Genomic DNA, 15,438 nt, shown 5'->3' with positions numbered 1-15,438 from the left:
TTTTTGTGTATGGGGGTAGATAGGGGTCTTGTTTGAATCTTCTGCATGTGGTCAGCCAGTTTTCCCAGCACCATTTACTGAATAGGTTCTCCTCTCCCCAGTGATAGGTGGTGGAAGCTTTGTCGAAGATGAGTTGGTTGAAAAATTGAGGTTTTGCTTCTGGAATCTCAGTTCTATTCCATTGGTCTATATGCCTGTTCCTGTACCAATACCAAGCCATTTTGATTATTGTAACTTTATAGTAAAGTTTGAAATCTGGTAATGTGATACCTTCTGCTTTGTTTTCTTTTTTTTGCTGAGGATTGTTCTGGCTATTCTTGGTCGTTTGTGTTTACATATAAATTCCTGTATTGTTTTTCTAGCTCTGAGAAGAATATTGCTGGTAATTTGATGGCTATTGCATTAAATCTGTAGATTGCTTTAGGTAAGATGGACATCTTCACAGTGTTGATTCTTCCAACCCACGAGCATGAGATATTTTTCCACTTGTTTGTGTCATCTTTGATTTCTTTGAGCTGTGTTTTGTAGTTTTCATTGTAAAGGTCTTTCATGTCTCTGGTTAGGAAGATACCAAGGTATTTCATTTTTTTTGTGGCTATTATGAATGGGATTGTGCTTTTTATTTGGGTTTCTGTTTGTTTATTATTGGTGTAAAGAAATGTGATTGTCTTTTGCACATTTATTTTGTTTATTTATTTATTTATTTATTTATTTTTTTGAGTTGGAGTCTCACTATGTCGCCCAGACTGGAGTGCAGTGTCCGCTCCCGCCACTGTGGCCTCTACCTGCTGGGCTCCGGTGATCCTTCTGACTCAGCCTTCCAAGTAGCCGGGATTACAGGCATGCGCTACCACACCTGGCAGATTTTTTTTTTTATGTATTGTAGAGATGAAGTCTCACCAAGTTTCCCAGGTGGGTCTTGAACCCGTGGGCTCAGACAGTCCACTCACCTCAGCCTCCCAAAGCGCAGGATTATAGGCTGAGCCACCAAGCCCGGCCACATTTATTTTTTACCCTGAGCCTTTGCCAAAGTCCTTAATCGGTACAAGGAGGCTTTTGACAAATTCTCTTGGGTTTTCAAGCTACACAATCATGTCGTCTGCAAAGAGATATAGCTTGACTTCCTCTTTTCCTATTTGGATACCCCTAATCACCTTCTCTTTTCTGATTGCTCTAGCCAGGACTTCCAATACTATATTAAACAGGGGCGGAGAGAGTGGGCATCCTTGTCTTATTCCAGTTTCAGGGGAAATGGTTCCAATTTTTGTCTGTTTAGGAGTATGCTAGCTGTGGGTTTCTCATAGATGGCTTTTATTATTTTGAGGTATGTTCCATGTAGTATGCCTAGATGTTCAAGGGTTTTTACCAAGAAGGGGTGCTGGATTTTTATCAAAAGCTTTTTCTGCATCTAATGATATAATCATGTGGTTTTTGTTCTGACGTCTGTTGATGTATTTAATTACATTTATTGTCTTGCAAATGTTGAACCAGCCTTGTGTCCCAGGAATGAAGCCTACTTGGTCATGATGGATGATTTTTGAGATGTGTTGTTGAATCCGGTTTGCTAGGATCTTGTTGAGAATTTTGGCATCTATGTTCATCAAAGATATTGGCCTGTAGTTCTCTTTCTTTGTTGGGTATTTACCTGGCTTGGGTATCAATGTGATGTTAGTTTCATAAAATGATTTGGGGAGGGTTCCATCTTTCTCAATCACCTGGAATACTTTCAGTAGGATTGTATCAGCTCCTCCTTAAATGTCTTACAGAATTCTGCTGGAAAGCAATCTGGTCCAGAACTTTTTTTGTAGATAGTTTACTTATTACATAATCAATTTCTTTGATTGTTATTGGTCTATTTAGAGTTTCGATTTTTTCTTGTTTCAACCTAGGCAGGTTTTGTGATGTCAGAAAGTCTTCCATTTCCTTAAGGTTTTCAAGTTTGTTTCCATACAAGTGTACATAATAGTCTCTAATGATCTTTTGTATTTCTTCAGGGTCAGATGTGACTTCATCTTTTGTGTTTCTGATTGCACTTATTTGGGCTTTTTCTCTCTTTTTCTTGGTCAGTTTAGCTAGGGGACCATCGATCTTGTTAACCCTTTAAAAGAAGTAGCTTTTTGTTTCATTGATTTTTTTGTATTATCTTTTTGTCTTCTATGTCCTGGATTTGGGCTTTTATTTTGGTGATCTGGATTCCTCTGCTGCAGTTAGGGTTTTTGTGGTCTTGCTTTTCCAGCTTCCTAAGGTGATTTGTTAGGCTGTTAATTTGTGATCCTTCCATTTTCTTCTTGTGCGTTTGTAGAGATATGAATTCCCCTCTTACTACAGCTTTCATGGTGTCCCAGAGATTTTGGTAAGATGTTTCTTCATTTTCATTTGTTTCCAGGTATCTTAATCTCTGTTTTGATTTCATCATTGACCCAGGAGTTGTTTAGCATCATGCTATTAAGTGTTCATGTCTTTGTGGGTTTGATGTTTATTTTAATTCCACTGTGGTCCAAGAAGGTGCATGACAATATTTTCATCTTTTGAAATTTGTTTATGCTTGATTTATTGCCAAGTATTTGGTCAATTTTAGAGTACCTTCCATGCAGTGATGAGTAGAACATATATTCTGTAGTTGTTGAGTGGAGTGTTCTGTAGGTATCAATTAAGTCCATTTGGTCAAGAGTCACATTGAGGTTCCGGATCTCGTTGCTGATTTTTTGTCCTGATGATCTGTCTAGGGTTGTGAGTGGGGTATTAAAGTCCCCAGTTATGATGGTGTTAGAGTCAATATCTTTCTTTAGTTTTCCTAGAAGCTGCTCTATGAAAGTTGGTGCCCCTATGTTGGGTGCATATATGTTTAGGATGGATATTTCTTGTTGATGGAGTGACCCTTTTTTTTTTCTTTTTTGAGTTGAAGTCTCACTCTGTCGCCCAGACTGGAGTGCAGTGGCATGCTCCTGGCCACCGCAGCTTCGACTTGCTGGGCTCCGGCAATCCTTCCACCTCAGCCTTCCAAGTAGCTGGAACTACAGGTGCGTGCTACCACGCCCAGCTAATTTTTTTTTTTTGATTTATTGTAGAGATGAGGTCTCACCAAGTTGCCCAGGCAGGTCTCGAACCCGCGGGCTTAGGCAATCCACTCACCTCAGCCTCCCGAGTTGCGGGATTACAGGCTGAGCTACTCAGCCCGGCCTGGAGTGAATCTCTTATCATTATGTAGTGGCGTTCTGTATCTTTTAAAATTTTTGATAGCTGAAATGGTATTTTGTCTGAAATTAGGATCTCGACTCCTCCTTTCTTTTGTGTTCCCTTCGCCTGAAAATTTGTTTTCCATCCTCTTACTTTGAGTCTGGAAGTGTCCTTTCTAGCGAGACGGGTCTCTTGAAGGCAATATATTGTTGCCTGGTGATATTTTATCCATTTTGCATTCTATGTCTTTTCAGTGGTGCATTTAGTCCATTCACATTTGGGCTAATTATTGAATTGTGATAATTGATCCCTGTCATAAGGTTCTTATTGAGGTGTTGTTGTTGTTCCTCTTTGTTGTCTTTATTTTGGTTTTGTACTCTTGTGAAGAGCATTGTTGTTCTTTTTTCCTTTTCTTCTGTGTTTACTATTTTCTAAGTGTTTCTTGTAGAGGTGGTTTGATGGCAGCATAAGTGCTTAGGGATTGGATATCTGGGAAAGATTTTAATTCTCCCTCACTGATGAAGCTGGGCTTGGCTGGGTAGGTTATTCTTGGTTGAAATTGTTTACCTTTTAGAACTTTGAAGATAGGGCTCCAAGCTCTCCTAGCCTGCAGGGTTTCTGTAGATAAATCTGCTGCTATTCTAATTGGTCTTCATTGGTAGGTGACTAGCCTTTTTCTCTTGCTGCCTTTAGGATTTTTTCTTTTATACATAATTTGTTTAGGCAAATTATTATGTGTCTGGGAGTTGCTCTTCTCATTTGTTGTCTTGCAGGGCTTCCCTGAATTTCTTGTGTTTGAATTTTCGCATCACTGGTGAGAGTAGGGAAGTTTTCTTCAATAATCTCATGAAATGTTTGTTCCAGGGTGACCTGTCTCTCTTTCTTTTTCAGGAAGTCCAGTTAGTCTTAGGTTTGGTCTCTTGAAGTAATTGCTCATCTCTTGAAGGTTTTGTTCTGTCTTTTTAAGCTTCTTTTCCATGTTTTTGACAGTTTGGGTTAGTTCTATATTTTGGTCCTCAAGCTCTGTGATTCTTTCTTCTGCTTGGCTAATTCTGCTTTCCATGCTTATCATTTTGTTATTTATTTCATTCACAGTATTTTTTACTACTGTTATCTCAGTTATCAACTCCTTTTTAGTTTCTTGTCTCTCCTCAATTCTTTTTAATCTCTCCATTAATGTCTTGATGTCTAGGTTTGTAGTTTGAGACCAGTCATTCTGGGGGCTCTTCATTGTTTGCATTCCGAAGTCAGTGTTCTCAATATCTGCCTTCCCAGGGGTCTGGGAGAGACCCATGTTCTTCTTTTGGTTTTTCTTCATTTGTATAGATTTGTTCTCTCTCCCCTCCTCTCCCCTTCTTTAATTCTGTTTTTCAGGGAAGGTGGGATTGCTTTTACTTCTTTTGTTCAATCTCCCGTTCTTCTTTATGAGGGTCCTCTGGCTTTGTTCACTTTTGAGGCTTGACTGTGGTTTGGGGGCTGTACTTTTTGCAGTTTTGAGGTTTAACTGAGGGGGAAGCTGCGATTCAGAATCTATCTGCACATCTCAGTATCTACCAACAGGTGTATGGGCACACTGGAACCCATTTCCCACTGCCTTACAATCTGTCCGTGCAGCAGGGTTTATGTTTGCTCCCTGGAACAAAATGAAGTACAAAAAAGGAAAATAATGGAAGAATGGGGGGGTCAGGAGGAAGTTAGAGAGAGAGTGATAGGTAAAACAGACATACATACCAACTAACGAGTGAAAAAGAGACACAAGACCAGAAAAGAGTGCGAAAATTACACACAAACAAAATTCCCTAAAGCATACCCGTAATCACATAAAGACAGTCCAGTAAAATCAAGCCTTTTGATGCGTTTTTCCCCAACACAAACAGGTAGTCTGAATCAAAAGGCAAACAAAAGTGAGCAAAGCAAACAGCCAAACCAATAAATTCAGAAATCAAAATAAGAAACCAGACTGGCTCTGCAATCTTTTCTGAGTGTCTAAAGCCTCTTCAGCTCTGATCCCTAGCCTCTCCCCTTTACTTTCAGTGCAGGCAGATAGATTTATTCCAAGTTTGGGTTGGTTCCCTTGGCTTGCTGCCTGAGAGGTCTGCGTATGGCCTGAGTTGCCTGTATCTGATTCAGTGTGGGGGGGGGTAGCTTTTGTCTCCTGTTTAGCGACGTTACCTTAGAAACCAAGGTGGAGGCTGCTTGTAGATGGGTGGGGCAATGCAAATCTCTGCCTGGAAAATGACTGTGGTAGACAGCTCCTCTTTCAAGGATCCTTTTCTCTCCATCCATCCTTTCTTTCCACCAGCCCAGGTCCCTGGGCTATCCACTGTGACCGACTGTGGGATCAGCGATATAGCTAGTCGTTGGATCTGGTGTGCCGCCAGTGGCCTGGGTTGGAGTAGGGAGCTGAGAATTCCCTCTTCTGGAGCTGAGTGCTGACAGCAGCTCATTAGCACCTCCTTAAAATATACTGTTCCTTTACACAACCACGGGGTCCCACGCTGGGTGCCTCAGTGAGAGCGGGGACCGGAGCTCCAAAGGGTAGGTAGTAAGTGGTGACAGCAGCTTTGTGCCCCGCCTAGGGCACTTCAGCTAGGAATGGAGCTGGTATCTCTGAGGGGCAGGTGCCTAGAGCCTCCCTGGGTAATGGTGGCTTGAAAGAGGGCTGGGTGGGGACCCAGAACTCAGGGCAGGGAGCAAGCACTGGGCCTGCTGGATTGGGTGCCCAGTCAGGGTGAGAGCTGGCTGTGTCTGAGTGCTGGGTGGATCAGTATAGCCAACAAGAGCACCCAGATCTCCACAAGACGGTATCCAAGGGCTGCCAGGTGAGATGTTGTAGCCAGGGCGGGAGCTGGGATCTTCACACGGCCAGGCTGGGGCCGCCTGTATTGGAGCAGTAGCAGCCAAGAGGCCTCAATAGATGGCCTTGCATGGGTCCGAGGGTCTCCAGACTTTGGACCGGTGGCGGCTGGCCGTGGGCAGGGGGGTGGGCCGTGGGCAGGGGGGTGGGGTGAGTTTTGGGAACTCACTTTCAGAGAATCTCAGGGTCCCACCGATGCCATCGCCATCTTAGAGAATTTTCTGGGAATCTTAAACTAAAGGAAATTGACAGGATTAGAACACCTGAGAAGAGTTTTTACCTGTAATTATTGCAAAATACTTCAAACCTCTGGAACTAAGTTTAAAGTATTAGTCGCCTGCAGAGGTCTTATCTGGGAAGTCTAAGGAGACCATTGCACCAAGAAGTTATAGGACATTGAAGTAAGGAATGAATGGCTAACTGATATCTGAATTACGAGTTCCTGGGAGTTGGGGTATGCCAGCTTCCCAGCATGTAAATACATTTACCAACCTGGCAGCCCTCAGAGCCCCATCGTTTAGAATTCTTTAGGGAAGTTCTATTATAAAAGTCAAGACTGATTAAATTATTGACCATTGGTGATGAGTTCAATCTTTAGCCCTTCCCTTTCCCCTGAGGACAGGAGGAGGGCCTCTAATCACATGATTGCTTCCTCTGGCAACCAGTCCCCTTCCTATCTAGGAGCTCACCAAGAGTTGTATCATCAGTGTAAACTCTGGTATATTTTAAAAGGGCTTATTATAAATAACAAAAGATGCTCATCCCACTCCCCTATTCAGGAAATTCCAAGGCTTTTGAAGCTTTGTGCCAGGAACTGGATCAAAAACCAAATTTGTATTTTTATTATATCACAAAATCACTTTTCTAATCTTGTAACTGTTTTGTTATTCCTTAATTATTGCTGGGTCTTTTTGTTTGTTTTTAAAACCTTTGTTATGGAATGCAAGAAGACATAATTGGGGTTCTGTTTAATCATATAAGTTAATTTGTGTTTTTGTGAACAGGAAACCTTCAAAAGATCCTGTCCCATGATCATCCTCCAGAATATTCAGCTGATTTCTATGCTGCCTACATTAACATTCTTCTTGGAGTTTTCTATACTGTTTGTCGGGATTTAAAAGAACTCAGATATCTGGTGAGTGAGTGTTGTTCTTTAAGTATATTTATGTATATATTTCAATATTTATGTTATATTTACCAAATATTTTTATGTTTACTATTTTTCCATGTAGAAATGGTGTGAGATGGGCTAGAAGCTGAAATTTTATTCTGGAAATTTGGGCATGGCCTTTTGAGGTTAGCATACATAGGAGTGTAGATATCTTGGGTTAGTATAAACTTTGATCTGATCAGAACACTTTGATTCATCTTTAGTCATGTCTTCACTCTTAGGAGTGTCTATTTTTTTTTCCTTTTTTCTCTTTTCTCTAATTGCAATAAATGTAGGACTCCATTAAATCAAAATGAAGAATTATAGAAAGAAAATGTAAAAACTGAAGTAATTTTCTTTGTTTATATTTTGTAACAAATTTCTTTCAGGTTTCTTGTATGTAGCGATCGTGGTCTTAGAATCAAAATAGATTTGAGTATGGTCAGCTTTAATTACAGGTCTTTCACTAGCCACTGACCTTTAGTGTTCTTTAAAAAATTTTTTTTTAAAGATTAGCATAGCTGTTTGTAGTCCATAGAGAGTTTGACAAATGATCATGTTTAATTTTTCTTTGATCTTTTTTCTTTAATTGTGGAATGGGAAGGGAAGGAGACAAGAATGTCTGGTTTCCCTTTTAGAAATCCTTAGTTAATAATTAAGATCTCATCTCCATATGGCAAAAAGTGTTAATATATCTGAGTATGGAAAACAGTTACTTTGAAAGTAACAGATTCTGTGTCTTTTAGCACTTTTTTTTTTTTGCTTTGCCCCTTTTTCTTTGTTCTGAAAAGTATTACTTGGAGAGATTTGATATGTGTTTGAGACAGAACATAGAAGATGACCATGTAAAATTGTGTTCACGTTTATTGTGTTTTTGAAAGTTTTAGATTTCAGGGTTCTTCTGGTATACATGTAGATTTTAAGTATCTTCTCAGTTGGGATAAAACAAAAAAAGTTTTTCCAGTTCAGGTTCATTACTAACATTCTCCCAGAAGTTGAATGTCTTGGAATCCAGTGTAATCTCTGACTACTTCAAGCAGTATCATGATGTTATCAAATCTCAAATTCTTTAATGGATTTTTTTAAAACAATTTTTTGTTTTGAGGAAGAAGAGATTGTCACAGTTCCAAAATGGATGTAAATCTGACCTCTAGTTATCAGTATGCTGATAAATAAAATTTATGCTAATGTGTTTCTATACATACTGGTTATTTTATCATATTGTTGTATGATAGGGAAACATGATTCCAGAGAACTGAAATGAATAAGATTATAAAATTTTTTGTAGAAAGAATTATATTTGACTCAGGAGCATGTGCTCATAAACACTATATACTGTATACTATCTCTTTAAAAATAGCCAGCCTTTATTGAATACTTACTGTGTACTGGATATTGTTCTAAGACCTTTGCAATATTAACTCAGTTAATTCTTACAGCAACCCTATGAAGGAAGGTAATATAAATACTCATTTTACAGATGAAGAAACATGAGTTCTCTAATTTACCAGCTGGTGATCCTGGGAAAGTTACTTAACCTTTTGAACTTGAATTTTCTCATCTGTTAAGTAGGTGTTTAATACCTACCTCAAAGGAATTTTGTGAAGTTAAAAAGAGGGAACACACATAAAATGCATGATCCCTGTTGTGGATCAGTTAATTTTAGTTCCCTTCCTTCTTCTGCTGAACAAGGTTCATGGGCTTAAAAATATGTATTAAGATCTTACTATCTCCAGGAACATAAACCAGAGCCCAATTATGGGGACTCCTGATATTACTGCAGTTTCCTATCATATGTTAAAGTCATATATTAAAGAAATGTGAGGTTTGAGGGGTGATCTGGCAGAAAATTTGTTATTCCATTGGTTTCCAGATTTGATTAGACATAGTGGGGTGAGTGGATGACCTTCACAACTCTTATTTATACTTTATTGCTTTATGGATGAGGATGTCTTTGTCATGTAGAGAAGAGCTACTGTTTGATTAACAGTAGTTTAAAAGGAGACAGAGTCTTTAATTAAGAGAAATAATCTAGTTAGATTTGGTTTACTTGTCTTTTTTTCTTAACTTTTTGTTTAAAGTATAATATACATATAGAAAAGCACACAGACCATAAATGTATTTCTCATTAAATTGTCATAAAATGAAAACATATATATAAAAATAATCCAGGTAAAAAAGTACAATAATCCAGGAGCCCACTTTGTTCTTTCTCTTAATCTCTGCTTCTTTTCTTCCTAGAGGTAATCACTGACTTCTAACATCAGATTAGTTTCTCTTGTTTTTGAACTTTATATAAATGGAAACATACAGTGTGTATTCTTTTTTTTATCTGCCTACTCTTGCTCAGCATTTTATTTGAGATAGTCATTCATGTTAAATGTAGCTGTGGCATGTTCTGAGAAGTCAGGTAGTCTTTTGACATGGAATAATTAGTAAGAAGGGGTATTTAAGTCAGACTTCTCAGTTAGACCTTTACAGGGTGCCCTTATGACCTTGACTAGTTAAGAATTCTTTTTGTATCACAACTATATTCAGTGGTACTGATGTGCTAATAGCTTGCTGTAATTATTTTATTATAGTATTTACAAGATAATGAAAGTATTGAATAATTTTAAAATTTATTTAAAAATTTTAGAAGCAATTTCTAAATTTTCTAAATTCTAAAAAAATTTAGAAGCAGAAAAATGGCAAATACAGTGAAAAAATAGCTTTCTTTTTTTCTCAAACCATTTGAGAATAAGCTTGTGACCTGATACTGTATTACCCCTGAATTCTTGTGTACATTTCTTACAAAGACATTTTCCTACATAACCACAGTACAACAGTCAGAATCAGAAAATTGGTTCATTACTACAGTCTGATCCTCAGACTAAAGATTTGTTCGTTGTCTCAATAATATCTTTCAGAGCAAAAAAAAAATCCAGTTAAAAGTCACATTATTGCATTGAGTTATGTCTCTTGAAATTCTTTTCCTCAGTTGTTGACTTTCATGACCTTGAGACCTTTGAAAATTACAAACCAGTTATTTTGTAAAATCTTCCTCAATTTGCATATGTTTACTGTTTCCTTTGATTAGATTCAGGCTATGCATCTGACTAGAATACCACAGAAATGTACTGTGTTCTCATTGCATCCTATCAGGTGGCACAACATTTCAATTTATCCCATTATTGATAATGTTTAGTTTGATAATGGATCAAAGTATCTTTTTTCCTTTGTAATTAATATATATTTGGTGAGCCGGGCTCGGTGGCTCAGCCTGTAATCCTGCACCTTGGGAGACTGAGGTGAGTGGATTGCCTGAGCCCACGGGTTCGAGACCCGCTTGGGCAACTTGGTGAGACCTCATCTCTACAATAAATCAAAAAATTAGCCAGACGTGGTAGCGTATGTCTGTAGTTTCAGCTACTTGGAAGGCTGAGGTGGAAGGATCACCAGAGCCTAGCAGGTCGAGGCTGCGGTGACTGGGAGCAGCCACTGCACTCTAGTCTGGGCGACAAAGTGAGACTCCAACTCAAAAAAAAATATATATATATATATATTTGGTGGAGAAGTACTTTGAAACTTTGTAAATATCTCCTTTATCAGAATTCCAACTTATTTTTTCATCAGTCTGGCTTCAGGACATTTACCTATTTTAAGATAAGGTGATTACTAGGACAGATTGCACCTAATCTCATGATCCCTTTCAAAGTGGAGTTTTCTCTGGCTGATCACAGAAAATATGAAGCATAACTTAACTCATTTGTAAAATGGAAATAATAGTAATGTCTTCCTCATAGGATCCTTTGGAGCAGCAGTCCCCAACATTTTTGGCATCAGGGACTAGTTTCGTGGAAGATTTTGTGGGGGGGACTGGGAACATCAGACATTAGATTCTCGTAAGGAGCTCTAAGGAGTGCTCAGCTTAGATCCCTCACATGGCTATTTACAATAGGGTCCGTGTTCCTAAGATAATCTAATGCCACCGCTGATCTGACAGGAGGCAGAACTCCACACATCTGCTACTTACCTCTTGCTGTGTAACTGGTTCCTTACAGGCCACAGATCATTACTGGTCCACCACCCAGGGGTTGGAGACCCCTGCTTTGGAGGATTAAATGAGTCAGTGTTCGTAAGCACTGTAGATTGTAAGATCTGGCACATAGGAAGGCCTCATTGCTTGATGAAAATTCCTATAACTAAGATTAATGTAAAAGTTCTTAGCTGTGATTTTTGTTCTTCCATGTTTAGAAAATAGAATGTAGATATTGTAAAAAGGTAAAACAATTCAGAAATTATGTCTTCTTGGCTCTGGGATATGTTTTTATATATATATTTCAATACATATTAGTTTTCTCTTGCTACATAAGAAATTACCACAAATTTAGCAGCTTAAAACAATACACATGTATTAGCTCACGGTTCTGTAGATCAAAAATCCAGGCACTGTGTTGTTGGGTTCCCTGCTAAAAATTATGGCAAGACTGAAATCAAAATTTTGAGTGAATTTTCATCTTGAGGCTCTGGAGAAAAATCAGCTTCCAGGCCTTTTCCAATTGTTGGCAGAATTCTGTTCCTTTTGGTTGTAGGGATGAAGTCCTGTGGCCGTGGCCACTGTCAGCTGAGTATCTTGTTCACACCTTCTAGAGGCTTCCACATTCTTTGCCACATGTCCCTCTCTACCTGCAAACCAGCAGTGGCGTGTCATAGTTTCTGATACACTAAATTGTTGACATTTGTTGCTGTTTGTCACCAGCCAAAGAAAACTTTCTGCTTTTAAAGGATTCATATGATTAGATCAGACTGACCTGATAATCTATTTTAACTCTTCCATAGATATCATAATCTTTAACCTTAACTGCATCTATAAAAATACCCTCACAGCAATACTTAAATTAGTGTTTATTTGAATAACTGGGAAAAGTTTGTATACATAGGAGAGAAAGTCTTGAGGACTGTCTTAGAATATTGCTTACTATAGTATACATGAACCAGATTATATCCTGACAAATAATGCCAAATAATAATGAAGGCTTGCTGAAAATCTCACTGAGAAAGAGTCGGAAAACTTTCTAATTTGCTTGTTTTATCTTTTGCAACCTGTTTGATATTCATAATAGATTGTTTTGTCTCTTAAAGTAATGCAAGTTTTTCTCTGCAAAATAAGTGAGATATTCTCTCTGTTTCACCTGATTCAGAGTTTAATAAGATTGCATCCTTATTGACTTAGAAATAAATTCCCAGAGTATCTCACAGATCCTTGATCATAAATTCAGGCAGTAGAATCTTTGTATCCCCATAGGCAGATTATACTTCATTTCTGTTTCCTCAGCCACCAAATGGGCATAATAAAAGCGCAGGTATCAGGAATAAATCAAATCATAGGTGGCCATAATTGGCTCTTGATAATTATGCTTTGTCTGTTTCTGTTATGAGCCTGAGTATTCAGTAAACAGATATTTACTTCTTAATTAAGTTGTATTTCTGTCCTCCCTCCTTCCTTTTCATTAATGCAACTAGTTAAGAGAAAACCAGATACTTACAAGTTAAGGGATAATAGGGAGATGTATGGGAAGATGTACAGAGGTAGTGACATTTCAAAATATCAGAAAATCATACCAAATTATTTCTGCTTGGTTTTGGAATAACTTTTGCAATTTTATCAGCAGTCTTTTTATTTTCTTTCTTTGGGTAGCTGGGAGGACAATTTAAAATACTATTGGTCCTAACCCTGAATTGCACCCCGCATCTTTAAAATAATAAATTTAAATATAAATAAAATAAAATACTATTGGACTTGAATTTAGATTATGTTGCAGATAATCCCAATACAGAGAAGTTAGAATTTGCTTATATGTGAGAATTAATGTAAAAGAAATGGGCATGATATTAGAGAGCACATTTGAATGTTAATAGCCAAAGTCATGAGAAGTATTTTGTATTTGAACAGATATTTTGTTTGTAAATTCCACTTGTTAGTAAGGACTAGGCTTTACAGGTTTACTTATATAGAGAGATTGTGTTTGGACAGTTAAATGTATTCATTACAATCATATACATTAAATAATTTCTTGTGGAAACACGTGAGAGAAATACTAATTTTACTCTTACAATAATTTTAAATTAAAACTGGAAAATAGTCTCTTACAATTATCTTTATTGCCTTTGTTACTACTATTCATAAATTGTTAAACAAATTTTAATGTTTCAACCAAAAAGGAAAGCACTACAGTTGTCCCTCGATATACTTGGGGGATTAGTTATATGACCACCCCTGCATGTACCAGAATTTGAGAATACTCAATTCCTGTAATCAGTCCTGTGAACCTGAGTGCACAAAAAGTTGGCCTGCCCTATACACAGATTTTGTGTCTCCTTAATATTGTACTTTGAGTCTATGTTTGGAAAAAAATCTGTGTATAAGCAAACCCTTATGATTCAAACCTGTGTTGTTCAAGGGTTAACTGTATATTTTTATTTAGCCAAATTGTGTACCAGTTACTGTTAACATTATGATATTTCAGTGTTTTAATGCTTGGATCTGAAAATATATAACTAAGATAAGAAAGTTAGCTGAAGTGAAACATTTCTTCTTACTCCTTTCTACACTTAATGATAGCATAAATTAGAAGTTTTTTTGCTCTAAACAAAATTTTGCTTTTTATGAAATAGAGTAGGAAAAAAATGTTTCAATTATTTGATTCTTAGTACTCTGTTATCCGCTTAATTGGAGTTTATATAGTCACACATTTATACATATTTTTTCCTTAGGCTTTGCTATTATTTCAATATGAAATACTTGGGAGCAAAGTTATATTAATAAATGGCAGCAGTATGTTTTTACCTGTTTGCTTAAACTACATTTCAGTAGAATTTCAGTTGATTCATGGAAAACTGAATTGTTATGGTCAGTTATTTAGTGCTTCTCAGACTGTAGAATATATATAATTACTAGAAAGATTGTTAAAACACAAATTCCTGGGTCTCATTCTCAGATTCTGATTTAGTATGCCTGGAATGGTGCCAAGAATTTGAACTTATAACAGTCAGGTAGTGCTGCCAATCCAAATACTTTGAGTCATACTGAACTGGGTAATGTTTAACTTATGAGAATGTTCAGGTGTTAGAAAATAGCAGTTAATTCTTTGAGCTTGGGGTTTTTATTAAACATTTTATGGTTCAATGTGACATAATTAGCTAAAAATACAAATTATGCTTTGTTAATGTAGGGAAGTTTAAATTTTTAACCTGCAGTTTTGGTAGTTTGAATCTATAAAACAAATTGGTAATCCACAGATTAACAGGAAGAAAGGTATATAAATTTATAACATGTATATGGGCACAGGAGTCTTACGCAGAATGAAACTTAAAGTGTAGGGGGGAGGCTTTGAAGTCAGGTGGTTGAAGTTTTTATACCATACTTACATTTCATAAAGAATAGGGGCTAGGAGCTTGGCATGACAGGTTATTGGGTAGAGGAAAGAAGAGAGGCATGGTTAGTAAAGGCAGTCTTGTTAATACTGGTGAAACTTCATAGATAGCTGCTTTCAGAAAGAATAGATGGTAGGCAGTGCTGAAAAGTTTCTCTGTCAGACCGTCAAAGGTTTCAGACTCAAGTCTCTCTCTCCTGCCAGTTAATTTTCCCTTAATCCATGGTAGGGGTGAGGGAGAGGGACAGCAGAGAAAGCCTGTTTGCATCTACTGTTTATTTCGTCTCCAGATGCAGATCTCCACAAAAGATACTGTTCAGGACTATTCTTGTGTTTGTAGCTCCTCCGAATAGCTATATCAGAATATGCCAAATAAAAATATATTTTGGTAAGACACTCTAGTCTCCCTTATTATGTTATTTTATATTCAGAGGCTAATATATTAGGCAGGAGTTAGCCAATTAAAAGTAATTTTATACATTGTTATACTATCATTATTGATATTGTTGCTGTTTTATTACTGTAGTGGTAATATAATTATATTTTTTAATGTGGTACATATACACATGATGTAATATTACACAACCATAAAGAAGGACAAACTTATGAACTAACAGCAACTTGGATGGACTTAGAGTCTATAATACTGAGTGATCTACCACAGAAACAACAGAGTATCACATGTTCTCACTCATAAGTGAACCTTAAACAATTATCGTAATACTATAAGAAAAGGGTTGAGCCAGGCTCAGTGGCTCAACCTGTAATCCCACGCCTTGGGAGGCTGAGGTGAGTGAATTGCCTGAGCTCGCGGGCTCGAGACCCGCCTGGGCAACTTG

At 37.5% G+C, this 15,438-nt stretch overlaps 1 protein-coding gene across 1 annotated transcript in view; it reads left to right on the top strand.

Annotated features, from left to right (window-relative positions):
• ORC5 (origin recognition complex subunit 5) overlaps window positions 1-15,438 on the top strand; it is a 55,271-nt gene that overhangs the window by 27,818 nt on the left and 12,015 nt on the right. Inside the window, exon 6 of the mRNA XM_021718225.1 lies at window positions 7,039-7,169. Within this exon, the coding sequence (XP_021573900.1) occupies window positions 7,039-7,169 (131 nt within the window). The remainder of the gene's footprint in view (window positions 1-7,038; window positions 7,170-15,438) is intronic.

This window comes from Carlito syrichta, unplaced genomic scaffold, assembly GCF_000164805.1.
Source record: "Carlito syrichta isolate Samal-C Ts95f unplaced genomic scaffold, Tarsius_syrichta-2.0.1 Scaffold311950, whole genome shotgun sequence".
NCBI lineage: Eukaryota > Metazoa > Chordata > Mammalia > Primates > Tarsiidae > Carlito > Carlito syrichta.
Note: the sequence above shows the minus strand (reverse complement) of the source record. Positions and strands in the feature narration are given on the sequence as shown.